The following is an 18,527-nucleotide window of genomic DNA, read 5'->3' on the forward strand; positions in this document are numbered from 1 at the left end:
TTGGAACTGAAATCTAACTGAAGCCGAGAATAAGTAACAGCAAAATCTTTAATTCCAAATAAAACAAGTCTCCATAAAATAGGCGGGATTGCCGTGGTTGTGAGACATTTACCACCACAAAAAGTGTTGTTATAAGTTGCAAGATTCACAGACTTCAAATGCAAAATAATATGAATGAAGAGAGGTGCAAACGTTGGGACAAAAATAGTAATCATTAAGTGGGCTCTTATGTTAAGTATCAAAGTGGCTATTTTGGGAAGTGCAGATATTAATGAGTCATAAAGGAGGCAAAATTAGTTGTAATTGATGTTAAGTGTATGTTCTGAGAATTTTTTCTGGGGTTAAGAAATGTGGTTGATAGTTGTAAATTAGTCTATTGAAAATAATGTCAAAAATTTGTTGCCAGCCTGACCAGTAGTTCTCGGGAAGGAAGAAATCCATACCTCATTGTTATAGGGACAGCAAATTAATAAACAAATAAATATAAGTATGAGGACAATTTTTGCCATTTTACTTATCCATGGGAAGTGTTGGTACACAATGCAGCAGTAATAGTTCTTGTGAACAATACTATTGATTTTTGGGAATATGCTGTAATTTGGAGTTGGCTGCATAACAAGGTCATGATGATGTTTCGTTCTGTATTTTTGATAAATTATTTTTCGAAGTTGTCTTTGCAATCATAAGATATTTGTAATTCTTTTTATAATTTTTTGAATTTGGTGAAATATTTTACTGGCAATTTTCAAATTGTAATTGCCATCCATTTATCAAAACCAATTGGTATTCATCAGTCGAGAACAATGTTAGATAAGCTAAACAGTAGACAACTGCATAGATTGCTCAGATTTATTCGCTAATGTAACAAGTGCGAACCCAAGTAAATGTGCTTCACAATGCATTATTGGAATCTTCTGGTATTAATCCTACCACAAAAAATTTGCTTCTCATAGCAAATTTTATAGATTTCAACAATTTGAAGTAGGACAGATTTGTTTCTCACCATATAGGTAGGTGTTGAGCAGCAGACAGACATATTAAAAAGTAGACTAAGCTATTAAACAATGTCTTTCATGATTCAAGATTCTTTCATCAAATCTAGAAAAATACACACACACACACACATACACACACACACACAGACACACACACACAGAAATCACAAACACGAACAAACAAACCACTGTCGTCTGCATGCAGTGGAGCCCGATTCAGCATCTCGATACTCGATATGACAGTGGCCATATGTGTGAGAGATGTCATTGTATGAATGTATAAATATGTGTGTGTGTGTGTGTGTGTGTGTGTCTGTGTGTGTGTGTGTGTGTGTGTGTGTGTTGGGGGGGGGGGGATTGTGAGTAAGTGTATGGGTGGTTTTCCAGATCTGATGAAAATGTTGTCCAGTAGCTTAATCTTCTTTTAAATGTGGTTGTCTCCGTTTCAACACTGCCTCTGTCAGGTGAGTAGCAAAAGCCCTTTTGCTCCTTGGCTCTTATAAACAGCCTTTCCTTCAGGAAAGGCAGCATTCAGCAGCAGCAGCAGTCTTGATCGGCATATTCCATTTATGCTGAATACCCTACATCTCACAATCACATTAGTAACATCGGTAAATGAAATATTAATCTTGGAGCTTAATGTACTTATCCTAATCCTGAGAAAGCTATGTATTCAAAACAGAGCATTTTCAGTGTTCAAGATCGTCTGTCTCCTTACACCTGTTTTATATTACTAACCTCACACATATCCCACTCCAGTCCCATTGTAACAAAACACATGTGCATCCACCACAACACAAAAAACATGCGACTGGTGGTTGAGACCATAGAATTAGTATTTCTGTAACCCCTTTATTAAAACTGTTAATTATTGCCAATATTTTTTGACTTAAAAATAATAATCTGTGTGTCCACTTTAAGTCTTAGCAAATAGTTTCAAATTGCAGTTATAAACAACCCTTCTTTATGAACAAAGGTTAAAATTCTCTTCTCAGTACTGACTAATACATGCAGCTCATTCCCACTGCATGACTCAAAATATGATTAACTTTTTACATAGTGCATGCGAAATTTAATCTCTGTTGTCTCACGAGATTGATTTTGTCAAGTACTCTTTCCTCTGAGTAAGACTCCATGTGTGCTTGTCCTAATATTAAGCATCCTGGCCTTACATTATGAGAGTGAGCCTCTTTCCAAGACTGCTCCACTACTGAAATACATTGCCAATTATTTTACTTACTAAAACTCTTAATCATTGGGTCTATCCCCACCTCAGCCAGTTACACTCTCCAAAATATTCTGCCCTGTAGTGTGAAGAACAGCTGCCACTATTATAGAGCCCAACATTGTCAAGTTTTCGTCAACATCAGGGGAAATTGCAATAGGCAGATGATCGGGTCTGGGGAGAAAAAGAATATTACGCAAAATTCTCTGCTTCAGCAAACTCTGTCTTGCCTATCTTCTGCATATCTACGTAATGGCACCTACTTTCCTTCAAACATTAGGTCTTGTAAATGGTAATTACTCCCTGTCCTTAACTATGGATATTGCAAGTGGCTAGTGTGCATTTGAGTGACACTCCCATCATGACCCACCCTCCCATGCTCATTCACCATCCATATCTCGCCCAACCTTCAACCCTCATTCATTTTCCTATCTTTCTTCATTCACTCACTCACTCACTCACCCTCCTTTGCACTCCTTCACCCCTGTCTGCCTTTTGTCTTCCCTCCCATCATTTCTTCTTCTCACTTTCTCCATCACTCCCTCTCAACCCACTTCCACCATGATCTCTTGTTATCCCTCTGTCCCTCCTCTTCCTTTTCATCCCTCTCCCCCTTTTACTGCTGCTGTTACATAATTCTGTTGTAGGTTTCAAGCATTATTCCTATAATCTGCACTGCATGTATTTTGTTTTTTATCATAGTCTCTTAACTTATCATTTAAGCAAGCTCTAAATGAAAACAACAAAATATTGTTGCACCCCACTCCAATGGCAACCACATTTGTTGTTTGCAACAGTGTTCAGTTTGCTGTCTGACTTAGAGCTCTGAATGCCTCCATAAGCATGAATGATATTAAATAGTAGAGGACACCACCTTAAGTACATCTGTTATACTAATTGTATGGCATAGTGCCACATTGATCTCTTAATTACATATAATAGCTTTGCAGTGAATATAATTTATGTGTACTTACAGGCAGTAGCAGCACTGAAATTTGTACACCCAACACCAATACAGGCAGCAACCATTCCTATTGCACTAATGGGGCGTGATATATGTGGTTGTGCAGCAACTGGAACAGGGAAGACTGCTGCATATATGTTGCCAACTCTGGAGAGGTTGCTTTACAGACCTTTAGGAGCAACCACAGTAACAAGAGTCCTTGTTCTTGTACCAACAAGAGAACTTGGTGTGCAGGTAAGTTTGTGATGCCTACAACAAAATTTTTGTCCTTTTGTTTTTCTGTGTGCAACAAAACATTATTTTTGCAATTCAGTGTATGTTGTGTTACAAACAAAAATAATTCGAATGGGACTGAAGAAGAAATGCTTGAAGTAAAAGATACTACGAGGGTTGTTTTTTAAGTAAGGGCCGTTCGCGCGTATAGTCCCGTAGTCCGCGTGGACGCCGCAACAAGCCACCGCGCCACTTGCCGGCATCCTTCCCGTTCACACTGATGCAAGTTGCAGCTCTGTAGCTGATGTGTACGCATCGCTGTGATACTTTATAATGTTTACGATTATTGAATCGCCCGCCGCACGTGAGATACAGTCAGTGATACGTTTTTTGACCACGAGAAGCCTATCAGCTGCAGAAATTCATCGTCAGTTAACAGAAGTTTATGGCTTGAATGCAATGAGTGAAGGTAAAGTGCGTCAATGGGTTAGAGAGTTTAAAAATGGCCGTCAAAACGTCCATGACGAAGAACGCTCAGGCCAGCCCTCTGTGATCACTGATGATTTGGTGGCTTCAGTCGAAACAAAGATTCGTGAGGACAGAAGATTCACAATTTCTACTCTTTCTTTGGAATTTCCACAAGTTTCAAGATCGGTTTTGTACACAATTGTGTCTGAACACCTAAACTTTAAGAAACTGTGTTCTCAGTGGGTACCCAGACTCCTCACAGAGGACCACAAAGGGAAGAGATTTGCCACTTCATTGAACTTTTTGATTTGTTACGAGGCAGAAGGGGATGACATGTTGAGTCAAATTGTCACTAGAGATGAAACATGGGTATCACATATCACTCCCGAAAGCAAGCGACAATCGATGGAATGGCGACACACAACCTCACCCATCAAGGTCAAAGCCAAACAGACGCTGTCAAAGCGCAAGATTATGGCAACTGTGTTCTTGGACCGGTGCAGAACCATAGGCTGTGCAGTATAGTGGTCTAGTTTGCTGAAACAGCTTGACACTGGCCACTCAGATGACATCTGATAGATTGTCATGCACATATACAGTGCTATGTAGTTGTTGCAAAGACTATAGGGTGTGGTTCATAGGAAGAATTCAGGGATGTGAAGGCAGTATTTTATGTGACATTTGTGCCACCAGCATTTGAATGCTGCTTATCTGTTAGGGTTGGATTAACCAAAGAAAGTCAACTTAAGAAGTGCTAAGTGTTTGATAACTTGTTTACTTAGTCATAAGAAAGTATTACTGATACATACAGCAACTCCAGTAGGAGACTTTACAAGAAAAGTATTCTAATGAATGCAACCTAAACTCATACGGCATATTTGGCTGGAAGGCCCACAGTGGTAGATTGAGCACCCTAATTGGAAAGGTTTTACTTCCTTCGTGCACACTGGCACCTTTTCTTCAAAAGGTCTTAATTGTATCTGTTGACAATAGGTGCATGTGTAGTTTAGTGTTACATGTTGATGTGAAAGGTTGCTTTTAAAATTTTGGGGACATGCCCTCATAGAAGATGGTAAGAACAAACTATCCCCTCCTCTTTGTAGAAACTGTGTGGAAATCATAGTGATAAAATTGTAAACATAAAGGTAAGTGCATATGTGTGTAGGCATTCATTCCTTCCAAATGACATTCATGATTAGAATGGGAAGCACTGCAGCTAATACTGATAAGAGGTTCGTACTGCCACACATTGTGATACAGTTTGTTAAGTATGATGAGATAGCACAGCATTTATGACATGGACTTGAATTTAGTAGGAATGAGATTAAATTCGTTGTCCAATCATACTGATCGACGTTTTTTGTGATGTCTGTAGATGAGTTCAGGCATATGATTGGAGAATTACTTCAACACTGGCACAGCTACTTTTTTCCATCATCTTTTCAACTCCAAGCCAGTGTTGTATCTCGAGTGACCTTGAGGGACATTAAACATAACCACCCTTCTTTCTAGTTTGAGAAGTGTACCTGTCGAGTAAACTGTGAAAAAAATATCCTGTGAAGAATATTTCTCGTTTTAACTCTTGGCAAAAGATAGTCATGTTCTGGCAGAGAAAGTGATTGATCTCTTTCTTTGAGCTTGAACAGAAAGTAATTGGCCTGTTTGTTGTGGTTCATTATGAATGTGTGTGTGTGTGTGTGTGTGTGTGTGTGTGTGTGTGTCCTCCTCCAAGTTATATTAAGTTCTATTTCACAATATCATGTAGACACATTTGATCGTTGTATCATCCTCTGTGTGTGTGTGTGTGTGTGTGTGTGTGTGTGTGTGTGTGTGTGTGTGTGTGTCCTCCTCCAAGTTATATTAAGTTCTATTTCACAATATCATGTAGACACATTTGATCGTTATATCATCCTCTCACTTCGTATTTTCAGTGAAAAAGATCAGCTTTCATTTCCTATTTCAGGAACAAGTGAGACAAAACTGATCCATATGACTTACCTTAAAAGGTAGATTCCCCCCTATGGGTCTGGGGGTCAGAATAGGTCTGAGGTATTCGTGCCTATCGTAAGAGGCAACTAAAAGGAGTCTCACATGTTTCGGCCTTTATGTGATGGTCCCACGTAGGGTGTGACCTCCATTTTTCAAAATTTTCCTGAAGAGCAAGCCAATTGGGGAAAGGCGCCTTACATGGTCCAGTGTGCATTGAGATCTTTAGCCCACTTTCTTGTCATCACATTTGAGTCCTGCTCATTCTCCATGTCTTGGACCAGGACACCTTCCTAGGTGCGTTTTCCACCATACACTATGCAGTGTCGCTATCTGCATCAATGATGACCATGGACTTCTTTGCTCTTGATATCCAGCATGGTAGCCAGTCCATTGTTGTGGGGCTTCCATGTACCCTGTTGGTTGTAGCCCCCTGACCACACAGGGATCACTCTGCTGATGCCTGTGCAGTTAACTCCCCACATATGCCAAGGGGTAGATGCCCATTCCTCTGGGGCATCGGGTCTCCCGGCAATGGCCATCCTGCCAGGTGGCATTTGCTGCAGCTGGGTGGCACCCATGGGGAGGGCCCCTCGCCGGAGTGGGTGGTATCAGGGCAGATGACCTGCGATGAAACGTAGTCCATCATCTCTTGCTGGTTGTGAATCACCAGCAGTCTCTAAGTGAGCAAAGTCTATCTTCAGTGCCAATAACCCCCTTCCCCTCCCTGGCCACCCCATGGGAGGAATGCCAGACTAAGGATGGCAGTGAAGCTTATTCTCCCCGGTACCTTGTATGTTAGAGAGCTGATGGGGAACCTTTCATGACGATGTAGCCTCAGTTTTTTGTTGAACATTTAGAGGACAAGTTTGGGGAGATGGAAGGATTGTCCAAAATGAGATCTGGGTCAGTCTTGATCAAAACAGCATCCTCTGCCCAGTCACGGATGTTACTCGCTTGTGACAAGCTGGGGGATGTTCCTGTAACCATCACACCCCGTAAGAGCTTAAATATGGTCCAGGGTATCATATTTCACAGGGACCTTCTTTCGCATTCTGATGATGAGCTGCGCGCCAATTTAGAGCGGCGAGGTGTACATTTCATCCGGCCTGTCCACCATGGTCTGAGGGATAATCTCGTTGCCATCAGTGCCTTCATCTTGGCATTTGAGGGTGTGTCAAGGTGATGGTCTCCCACTGTGATGTAAAGCCCTATGTTCCCCACCCCTATGCAGTGCTGGAAGTTCAACCATATGTCTTCCTGCTGTACTTCCAGTGTCACATGTCAAGATTGTGGACACTCATCACATCCCAATACTCCATGTGCCCCACGTCCCATCTGTGTCAACTGCAGAGAGCACCATTCGCCTTGCTCACCAGACTGCAGGATTTTCCAGAAAGAAAGGAAAATCATGGAGTATAAGATTCTGGATCGACTGACCTAGACTGAGGCTAAGAGGAAATTTGAACGCCTGCATCCTGTACGTATGACATCATCTTATGCCGCCGCTACAACAATTCTGGCACCATCAGCTCCACCAACCCTAGTCACCTCTCAGAGCCGGAAGACTACACCTGCCCCCTTGATGGTGGGAGGCAATTCCCTATCTGTTGCTCCTGCACCACCTACTTCGGGAGCAACCCCCCCCCCCCCTCCCCCCCCCCACGCGTGTCCCCATTTCTAAGCCAGAGAAGCATAAGTCTTCTTCAGCTTCTCTCACTAGGAAGGGTCCCTTGGGTCACTCCTTTTCCAGATTTCTGCTGGTGGGAAAGAAGACACCCGCCAGTGGCTTAAGAGCTCAACAGCAGCTGGTCGTAGGGCTTCACGCTCATGCTCAAAGTCCTCCCAACCAGTGAAATCCAAGGACCAGCGAGAGAAGTCCAAAAAGAAGACCCCTAAGACCAAGGAAATTGCAATGGCACCCACATTAATGCTACATACAAGCTCTGCGTCTGAGGATGGGGTGGAGATTCTGGTGTCCGCTGAGGACCTAGATCTCGCCAGACCCTCAGACACAATGAATATAGACTGCTCAGGCAATATGTCAGTGGAAGCAGGTGACCCTGAGGTGTAAACTGCCTTATTGAATGTTCCATGCCTTCCCAGTCTCACGATGACATCATCCTCCAGTGGAATTGCTGTGGTTTTTCCATCCATCTGGCTGAGCTATGGCAACTGTTAAGCTTTACACCTGCTATCTGCATTGCGCTTCAGGAAGCTTGGTTCCCGTCAGTGCGGACCCCTGTCCTCCGCAGCTATAAACCCCTGCCCTCTGCAGCTATAAGGAATATTACAGCGACTATAATTGAGTGTCAGGTGGAGTTTGCGTTTATGTCCTAAACTCAGTATGTAGTGAACCTGTGCCCCTTCAAACCCCTCTTTAAGCTGTGGATGTCATAATAAGGACGACACAGGAAATAGCTGTCTGCAGTGTATATCTTCCTCCAGATGGTGCAGTACCCCTGAATGTATTAGCTGCACTGATTGATCAACTCCCTAGACCTTTACTACTTTTGGGAATTTTAACGCCCATAACCCCTGGTGGGGTGGTGCCATGCTTACTGCTCGAGGCAGAGATGTCGAAACTTTACTGTCTCAGTTTGACCTCTGCCCGTTAACTACTGGGGCTGCCACACCAGTGTGGCTCATGGTAGTTACTTGGCCATTGATTTATCAATTTGCAGCCCAGGACTTCTCCCATCTATCCACTGGAGAGCACATGATGACCTGTGAGGTAGTGACCACTTCCTCATCTCCCTGTCACTGCCCCGGCGTCAGGTCCACGTACGTCTGCCGAGATGGGCTTTAAACGAGGTGGACTTGGAGACTTTCACCTCTGCTGTCACTATTGAATCTCCCCCACAGGGTAACATCGATGTTATGGTTGAGCAGGTGACTACAACAATTGTGTCTGCAGCAGAAAACACGATCCTTCGCTCTTTAGGGTGCCCAAGGTGTAAGGCAGTCTCTTGGTGGTTGCCGGAAGCGATTAAGGAGTGTCAGTGAGTTCCAAAACGGCATCCTTCGCTGGAGCATCTCATAGCCTTTAAATGGCTCTGTGCCTGCATTCACCAACTTATCAAACAACGGAAGCAGGAATGTTGGTCGAGATGCGTCTCGACCATTGGGTGCCATATGTCACCTTCCCAAGTCTGGGCAAAGATGAAACGTCTTTTCGTGAACCAGACCCCAACAGGTGTTCCCGGTGTTAACCATAAATGGTGTGTTATCTACCGACACAAATGCGATTGCCGAGCACTTAGCTGAGCAGTTTGCTCAAACCTCTGCTTCGGAAAATTATCCCCCAGACATTCGCACTCTCAAACGGCGGCTGGAAGGGAATGTCCTCTCATTCACTACACGCCACAGTGAATCCTATAATGTCCCATTTACAGAGTGGGAGCTCCTCAGTGCTCTTGCACATTGCCCGACACAGCTTCTGGGCCTGATCAGATCCACAGCCAGATGATTAAACATCTCTCATCTGACTACAAGTGACATCTCCTCATCTTCAACAGGATCTGGTGCGATGGCATCCTTCTATCACAATGACGGGAGAGCACCACCATTCCGGTGCTCAAACACGGTAAAAACCTGATTGATGTGGATAGCTATCAGCTCATCAGCCTCACCAATGGTCTTTGTAAGCTGCTGGAATGTCCCCTCAGGGGACTCAGCATTCATTTGCTGGGTACGGGCTTGGCGAACCTGGGGTCCCCGAGCTGTGGACTGGTGTGCGCCGCCAATCCTCTGACACCGTAAGCTCTGGGCATGCTTCAGCGATCACCGTGTGGTGCAACGGAGGAATGTTGTGTTTTGCAGGGACCGGGGATCTTGGCTTGATTGCCTGGATCGCGAGGATGGTACATACCTCTATAAAAAAACCTTCAATCTTAAGGTGTGCTGCGCGCCGATAAGATGCATGGCTGTTGAGGTGGAACAGTCGCTAGCGGGCGACCTCTGAGGAACCTGCCACACCTCAGTTGTATAAGGCTTACCCAGGCATGCGGGGCTCTATCTGGGTGGACATTTAGTTCCCTAGCTGCTCGTGGGACGCACATGGCAACCACGTATTTCCCTTCACCAACTTCGCAATCAGTAAAGCGCATGAGGGAGGCTAGTCCTCCAGATAAGAAGATAGAACAGAGTAACAGGGCTCATGGAGTCATAAATGACAATGTTTTCATCGTGATTAAGGGGAAGGAGGGCTCATTTAAAAAAGTGTCTCCTTTCTATATACATAAAGGCTTAGAAGGACTCGCAGCTACACTGAAATCTATCAAATGCCTGAGGAATGGTACCCTGTTATTTGAGACTACTAGGGCAAAGCAAGTGGAGCTGCTTCGAAAGTCAACCAAGTTAGGCGAGTATGATATTACTGTCGAGTTGCACAATTCCCTCAACTCCAGTAAAGGCGTTGTCACCTGCCGTGATTTAATGGATATCGAGGTAGAAGAGCTGAAGCAAGAATGGGGATTGTAGATGTGGAACAACAGACACGTAAGAATAATGGAGTTGTTGAGAAATCTGCCACCTTCATTGTGACTTTCAATTCGCCTGTCTTGCCTGAATACGTTCTGGCTGGTTTCCTCCGACTTAGGGTTAGGCCTTATATACCTAACCCTATGCGATGTTTCAAATGTCAACAATTTGGCCATACAACGATGAGTTGTGGGGGTGAACCGACCTGCAGTATATGTGGCAAGGCAGCTCATGAAGCTGGGACCAAGTGCACATCTCCAGCGCTGTGTATCAACTGCTCTGGGAGACATCCCGTCTGGAGCAGAGACTACCCCATCTTTGCGGAGGAAAGAAAAATTCAGGAGATAAAGGTGACAAAGAGGATACCTTATGCGGAAGCCAAAAAAGAGTATAAGGCGACAAAACCCCCTGTCTTTCCCACATCCTATGCCTCCTTGGTGCAAAAAAGTGCGTCAAAAGTAGACGCTTCAACGCAGACCATGTCCAGCATAGCAGTATTCTCCACCAATACCTGTACGTGCGTTTGTACCTGCCAGAGCACAACCAATAAAGATATAGCTATTCAGGCTGCTCCTACTGAACCAAATGCTATTGCAGAGAAAGCTACAGCGAAGACTTTGAAGGCCCTCCAGAACCCGAGTGCCTCTCCACTTCACCCATCCCGGACTTCCACCAAGAAAAAGGGACCAGGGAAAGGGGCACGACGTTTGGTGTCAAACCTGCCAAAGGCACTATTGGATGTCGTCATGGCATCCCTGACTGATGAGGAGGAAATCGTCATGGAGTTTGATACCTCTTCCCCAGAACCTGGCAGCCCCTCTGCTGCCACTCGCTCCACAGGTGTCTCACCAGCGCGGCGCAGACAGGGGGAAATCTAAACCGGAACGCTGATATGGCTCCCATACTTCAGTGGAATCTGAATGGAGTCAGAACTCGCTTTGAAGAATTGCGGCTGTTGGTACAGGAAAACCTCTTTTGCATCTCTTTGCAAGAGACACATTTTAAAGAGAATGACACACCTGTACTTACAGGATATCACTTGTACAGGAGAGACGACATGACTGGTAATAGAGCGCAGGGTGGGGTGGCAGTGTTCATTAAGGACACATTCCACTCCTCACCTGTGGCCTTAACCACAATGCTACAAGCGGTTGCAGCTCGGATTCTGGCCCATGTTAATGTCACAGTGTGCTCCTTGTATTTACCACCCGCTGAGCTCATTGACAGTGAAGCCCTCGCACAGCTCATTGATCAGCTACCCCATCCCTTTCTCATTTTGGGCGATTTTAATGGACATAATGCATTATGGGGTTCAAACAACACCTGCCCCAGAGGCCAGATGATTGAGCAGTTGATCAGGACTTCCGACATCATACTGCTGAACACAGGTCAGGCCACGCATTTTAGCACCGCTTCAGGTTCGTCCTTTGCCATAGATCTCTCTATTTGTTCGCCTGTGCTTGCGGACATTGCTCAGTGGGTCGCAGACGACGACCTTCATGACAGCGACCATTATCCTATTTGGCTCCATCTGCCAGTTGAAATGGGTCATGTCGCAAAGCTGCCAGAATGGAAACTGGACGCTCTACAGGCAGTTGGCTGTTTTTGAACAGTGTGAAGGCATCCAGGATTGGGTGGATCACATTACAGCGGTGATGCACCATGCCGCTGATGTATCCATACCAAAGTCAAAGGGAACACCTGTGAGGCAGCCTGTCCCTTGGTGGAATGACGATTGTCGTACTGCAATCAGAGACAGAAGGGCGGCTTTGAGAAGATTCCATCAGCGCCCTACTGATGCGAATCTGGCAACTTTCCGAATAGCACGGGCGCGGGCGAGAAGAATCGTTAGCGAGAGTAAACGGAGGTCTTGGCGAGAGTTCCTGAATTCCATCAGTAGGTCCACATCTTCAAGCAAAGTATGGGAAGCCATTAGGAGGATCTCAAGGCGATACTCTCGACCGCCAATAGCAGCTATACGTGAGCGGGGGTGTCTCCTAACATCTCCAAGAGACATCGCCCGGGCAATGGCAGAATCATTTCAAACTATTACGGCCGATTCTAGCCAGGACCCAGAATTTCATCGCTATCGGGGTACACAGGATTGGGCTGCTTTTGATTTCCATTCAAACAACACTGAGGAATACAACCAGCCTTTCTCTTTGTGGGAGTTGGACTCTGCACTGTCAGTATCTCGAGATACTGTACCTGGTCCAGACCTGATATAGTATAGCATGCTGCAGCGGTTGGATCTGCGGTCAAAGGAAGTCCTCCTTCAACTTTTTAATGAAATTTGGAAGACAGGTGACTTTCCCAGTTTTTGGAAAGAATCGATTTTAATTCCACTTTTAAAACCAGGGAAGGATCGGACCGATCCCAGTAGTTATCGTAGCGTTAGTCTCAAGAGCTGCGTAGGAAAGACATTTGAGCGTATGGTCAATAGGCGCCTGGTGTGGGTTCTGATACAAGATGCTTTCTTACGTAAGCAACACCTTATCAGGGTTTTCTTCGACCTCGAGAAGGCGTACGATACTCCCTGGAGGCATAATATTTTGCGGCAGCTTTATGAGTGGGGTTTCCGTGGGCGTTTACTCATCAGATCCTTTCTGTCGGACAGGTATTTGGGAATGTCCTGTCTGACCGTTTTAAGCAGGAGAACGGTGTCCCTCAAGGAAGTGTCCTCAGTGTGACAGCTTTCACAATTGCAATCAATAGTATTGCGTCTACGGTATGACGGCCCGTACAGTGCTTCTTGTTTGTGGACGATTTCTCCATTTTCTGTTCGTCTTCCTCCCTTACAACTGCTACACGCCAATTACAGCTGACGATCCTGCGATTGGAGGAATGGTCTAAGACCACAAGCTTTAAATTCTCTTTGGAGAAGACTGTTTGTGTAGATTTGAACCGTTCCCATTCTCTTTTTAATCTCCCTGTTTTAAAACTAGGAGACACTGTTCTCACCTTTATGGAAAAAGTGAAATATCTCGGGCTTATCTTTGATTAGAAGCTCACATGGTTGCCACACCTAAAGGATCTAAAGGTCCGCTGTTTCAAGGCTTTAAACGTTCTTAAATGGGTCAGTCATAGGTGCTGGGGCGCTGACAGGGCACGTCTGCTCCAACTTTATAAGGCCTTTGTGAGACCTCGACTGGAATACGGATGTCAAGCTTATGGATCTGGAAGACCTTCATACCTCAAAATATTGGATGTGATTCACCATGAGGGTATTAGGCTTTGAACGGGGGCTTATCGCACGAGTCCAGTTACTAGTCTATTTGTCGAGGCTGGAGAGCCTCCGCTGTCCATTCGGTGTCTTCTCCTCGTGGTACGGCAAGCATACAGGGCCAAGTCCACTCCTCTTTCGTTGGCATCCAACACCTTTTCACAGCTGGCACTGGAACGTCTCTTCTGCCACCATCCGAAGGCAACAAAGCTGTTTGGCATCCGTGCAAAGGAGAGTCTCAAGTCAGTACACCCGGAGGGCATTAAGGTCATCCACCAGGGATGGAGTAGGGGATCTCCCTGGCTACTACAAAGGCCAAGATTACTTCTTGATCTGGCTGCTTACAAGAAGTATTATAACCCGGACCACCTTTTTAAAATTAAATTTACTGAGATTTTAGACCGCCATTCAGATTTTATTACTGTTTACACGGATGGGTCTAAACAGGGGGATTTTATGGGCTGCTCTGCTGTGTTTCCCGATACTGTCCGTAGGATAGGGCTCCCAGAGCGGTTCTCAGTTTACTATGCAGATCTGTTTGCCATTCTGCAAGCATTAGAGCATATGCGACGACATCATGGCACGAAATTCATCATCTGCTCCGATTCCCAAAGTGCTCTACACGCTCTTAAACAGATGTACCCAGCAGATCGGATGGTGCAAGAAGTGCAGGACGCACTCCTGTTCTTGCAAAAGCAGGGTAAGGATGTAATTTTCAGCTGGGTTCCAGGGCACATAGGGATTCCTGGAAATGAACTTGCAGACGCGGCTGCCAAGGAGGCTTGCTCCATCCCACCTCCTGCTCACTGTTCCGTCCCCCTGCAGGCAATAACATCATTCGTGACTCGGACGGTCATGCGTTGGTGGGAGGCTCAGTGGCTGGAAGTGAGGGATAAGAAGTTGCAAGCGGTGAAGGATTCTGTCCGACCATGTTTTGCACTGATATTTCATTTTTAATTTTGTCTACCTGTTTTGATGTGCTGCGTCCAATCTTGCAATTTGCACATTTCCAATTCTCTCAAAGATCGGCTCTGAATTGATCCCTGTTTAACAGATCTTGGCTGCACTCGTCAACATTTCTTTTGGGAATGGGCGCTGATAACCTCGTTGTTCTGCGCCCTAAAACAGTAATAATCATCTGCTGCAATGTATGGTATGTCGGCAGTTGGGTTGGGTCCTGCAGTGTGGCTTGCTGGCTCCACGTCAGAGCGGCTTCCGCCAGGGTCGCTCAGCCACTGATAATCTTGTGTCCCTTGAGTCTGCCATCCGAACAGCCTTTTCCAGATGCCAACACCTTGTTGCTTTCTTTTTTGATCTACACAAAGCGTATGACACCACCTGGCAAGATCATATCATTGCCACATTGTATGAGTGGGGTCTCCGGGAACCGCTCTCGATTTTTATCCAAAACTTCCTGTCGCTCTGTACTTTCCATGTCCAAGTTGGTGCCTCCCATAGTTCTGTCCATATCCAGGGAAATGGAGTCCCGCAGGGCTCTGTATTGAATGTCTCTCTGTTTTTAGTTGCCATTAACAGTCTAGTAGCAGCTGTTGGGCCCTCCGTCTCACCTTCTCGGTATGCAGACGACTTCTACATTTCGTACTGCTGCTCCAGTACCGGTGTTGCTGAGTGTCACCTACAGTGAGACATCCACAAGGCGCATTCATGGGCTGTAGCCCACGGCCTCTAGTTTTCAGCCGCAAAGTCATGTGTCGTGCACTTCTGTCAACGTCGTACTGTTCATCCAGACCCAGAACTTTACCTTCATGACGATTCACTCACTGTAGTGGAAGACATATCAATCCTTAGGACTGGTTTTCAGTTGACAGTGGCCCATATTCTTCTGTTCTGTCCTTTTTCGACTGCCCTGTGACTTCATCTTCGGTTGCTGGACTTGTTATCATTGTTTTTAGCAGACAATGCCGCATCGGCTGATTTAGTTTTACGTTTCATTTGTGAGGGTGGGTTTTATCATTCGATCTGAGTTTTAGCGCATGTCCTTTGCCCCTCTGTGTCCTCCACCGTAGTGCTTTTAGGATGGAGGTTTTAATGTGTTGCAGGGTGGCTGGCTTTTCCTTTTTATTTTTGTTGTCGGCCAGCCACTGTAATCTGATTCCTTGTTTTATTCTCTTCGAAATGTTTCTTTCATCTCTCTGTTGTTTTTCTTGTCTTCTTTTGTTCATTTTAGTGTTCGTTGCCTTTCCTTCGTTCTTGTGGTCTTTCCATTCTTTCCGTTTTGTGTTATATGTCTCATCCGTTTTATTCTCACACTTGTGGCATTGTTTTATTAGGAACAAGGGACCAATGACCTCATAGTTTGGTCCCTAGTCCCCTCTTTTAAACCAACCAACCAAAAAGTAGATTGAAAAAAGGTAAACCAATATGTTTATTGCATTTGCTGCATTTGGAGAGTTTTTGGCAGTGTTGGCTAGAATACACTCTTTGAAATTCTGAAGTTGCAAGGGGTAAAATACAGGGAGCAAAAGGTCATATACAGCTTGTGTAGAACCAGACTGCAGTTTTAAAAGTCAATGGACATGAAGGGAAACAGTAGTTGGCAAGGGAGTAAGACATAGTTTTACTCTCTCCCCAGTGTTATTCAGACTGTACATTGGCCCAGCGGTAAAGGAAACCAAGGAAAAATTTTAAAGGTAGTAAAGGGACAAGAAATAAAATCTTTCAGATTTGCTGATGACATTGTAATTCTGTGGGAGATAGCAGTTGACTTGAAATCAGTTCAACAGAATGACTAGTCTTGAAAAGTGACAATAAGATAAACATCTACGAAAGTGAATGAAGGAAAATTGAATGTAGTCAAATTATATTTACCTGATTATAAGATGAGGTTTCTCCTTCAATTCATCATTCAAAAAATACGATGTCATCTTATGATCACAGTTTACACAATTGCTGCTGAGGTCAATGTGTAATAGATTAATATACGAATCGTATTACATATATGGCTGAAGCTTTGGCTATTGATGTTTCATACAAATTTATGTTGAACAATCACAAAGGGTAGCATGAAGCAAACAATGCAAAACTTTAAAATTACACAAATGCTCAACGGTACCATACATTTCTGTAAAATTTGCTAAAAGTCTATATTGGGGTCACTGGTGTACTTACATGTTTCATGCAGCAATGTTGTCGATGTTCACCATGTGGTATGATGGGAACAATTGGGGATATGTCAAAGCCAATGAGAGATGGTGGACAGACAATATGTTTGGAAGCAAGAGATATTGTAATGTTTTATAATCCGCTATATTTTCAGGGGGGAAAAAAGAAAAAGACAGTAGTGTTCTCAGGTCCTACCAGAATCAGAACCACAGCATTTGCAACATATTTAGAAGAAACAGCCGAATATTTGTGACAATGAAGATGTAAGTTTCACAGATGTCCTGTAAGGATGATGATGATGATGATGAAAAATGGTGATACCACAGATGGTAGTTGAAGTAAACAAAACAGGTAGTGAAGATAACAATTAATGTAAACAGTTTCTCTTTGCTTATTTTATTTCTCCTTGTATTATCAAAATGTAGACAATCAGTAAATGGCATAATTTTAGAATAGGCTATCTTAACTGTAAAAAGAGAAAGTTTGTACTTTTGATTAATCAGAATATGTTAAAAAGAAAATTTTTCTCAAGAAGTCTCTTAAATAGGGGGGCGGGGGTGTTGTCTTATAATCGGGTAAATTGGTAAATCAGGCAATGCCAAGGGAACTAGATTAGGAAATGAGGCACTAAAAGACGTAGATGAATTTTGCTATTTGGGCAGTACAGTAGCTGATAAAGGTCACATTAGGGAAGATATAGAATGCAGGCTGGTAACAGCAACAAAAGCATTTCTGCAAAAGAGAAATTTTTAATGAAATATAAGTCACAACTGCAAAATACTAACGCGAATTCTTTACAGACGAATGGAAAAACTGGTAGAAGCCGACCTCGGGGAAGATTAGTTTGGATTCCGTAGAAATATTGGAACACGTGAGGCAATACTGACCCTACGTCTTTTCTTAGGAGCTAGATTAAGAAAAGGCAAACCTACGTTTCTAGCATTTGTAGACTTAGAGAAAGCTTTTGACAATGTGGACTGGAATACTCTCTTTCAAATTCTGAAGGTGGCAGGGGTAAAATACAGGGAGCGAAAGGCTATTCACAATTTGTACAGAAATCAGATGGCAGTTATAAGAGTCGAGGGGCACGAAAGGGAAGCAGTGGTTGGGAAGGGAGTGAGACAGGGCTGCAGCCTCTCCCCGATGTTATTCAATCTGTATATTGAGCAAGCAGTAAAGGAAACAAAAGAAAAATTTCGGAGTAGGTATTAAAATCCATGGAGAAGAAATAAAAACTTTGAGGTTCACTGATGACATTGTAATTCTGTCAGAGACAGCAAAGGACTTGGAAGAGCAGTTGAACGGAATGGACAGTGTCATGAAAGGTGGGTATAAGTTGAACATCAACAAAAGCAAAACGAGGATAATGGAATGTAGCCGAATTAAATCGGGTGACGCTGAGGGAATTAGATTAGGAAATGAGACACTTAAAGTAGTAAAGGAGTTTTGCTATTTGGGGAGCAAAACAACTGATGATTGTCGAAGTAGAGAAGATATAAAATGTAGACTGGCAATGGCAAGGAAAGCTTTTCTGAAGAAGAGAAATTTGTTAACATCGAGTGTAGATTTAAGTATCAGGAAGTCGTTTCTGAAAGTATTTGTATGGAATGTAGCCATGTATGGAAGTGAAACATGGACGATAAATAGTTTAGACAAGAAGAGAATAGAAGCTTTCGAAATGTGGTGCTACAGAAGAATGCTGAAGATTAGATGGGTAGATCACATAACTAATGAGGACGTATTGAATAGAATTGGGGAGAAGAGAAGTTTGTGGCACAACATGACTAGAAGAAGGGATCGATTGGCAGGACATGTTCTGGGGCATCAAGGGATCACAAATTTAGCATT

General features: G+C 44.0%; 1 protein-coding gene across 1 annotated transcript in view; it reads left to right on the forward strand.

Moving 5' to 3' along the window:
- Positions 1 to 18,527, forward strand: part of LOC124619747 (probable ATP-dependent RNA helicase DDX27) — an 83,483-nt gene that overhangs the window by 30,271 nt on the left and 34,685 nt on the right. Inside the window, exon 5 of the mRNA XM_047146326.1 lies at positions 3,197 to 3,418. Within this exon, the coding sequence (XP_047002282.1) occupies positions 3,197 to 3,418 (222 nt within the window). The remainder of the gene's footprint in view (positions 1 to 3,196; positions 3,419 to 18,527) is intronic.

The sequence above is a fragment of the Schistocerca americana genome, chromosome 6 (genome assembly GCF_021461395.2).
Source record: "Schistocerca americana isolate TAMUIC-IGC-003095 chromosome 6, iqSchAmer2.1, whole genome shotgun sequence".
Taxonomy (NCBI): domain Eukaryota; kingdom Metazoa; phylum Arthropoda; class Insecta; order Orthoptera; family Acrididae; genus Schistocerca; species Schistocerca americana.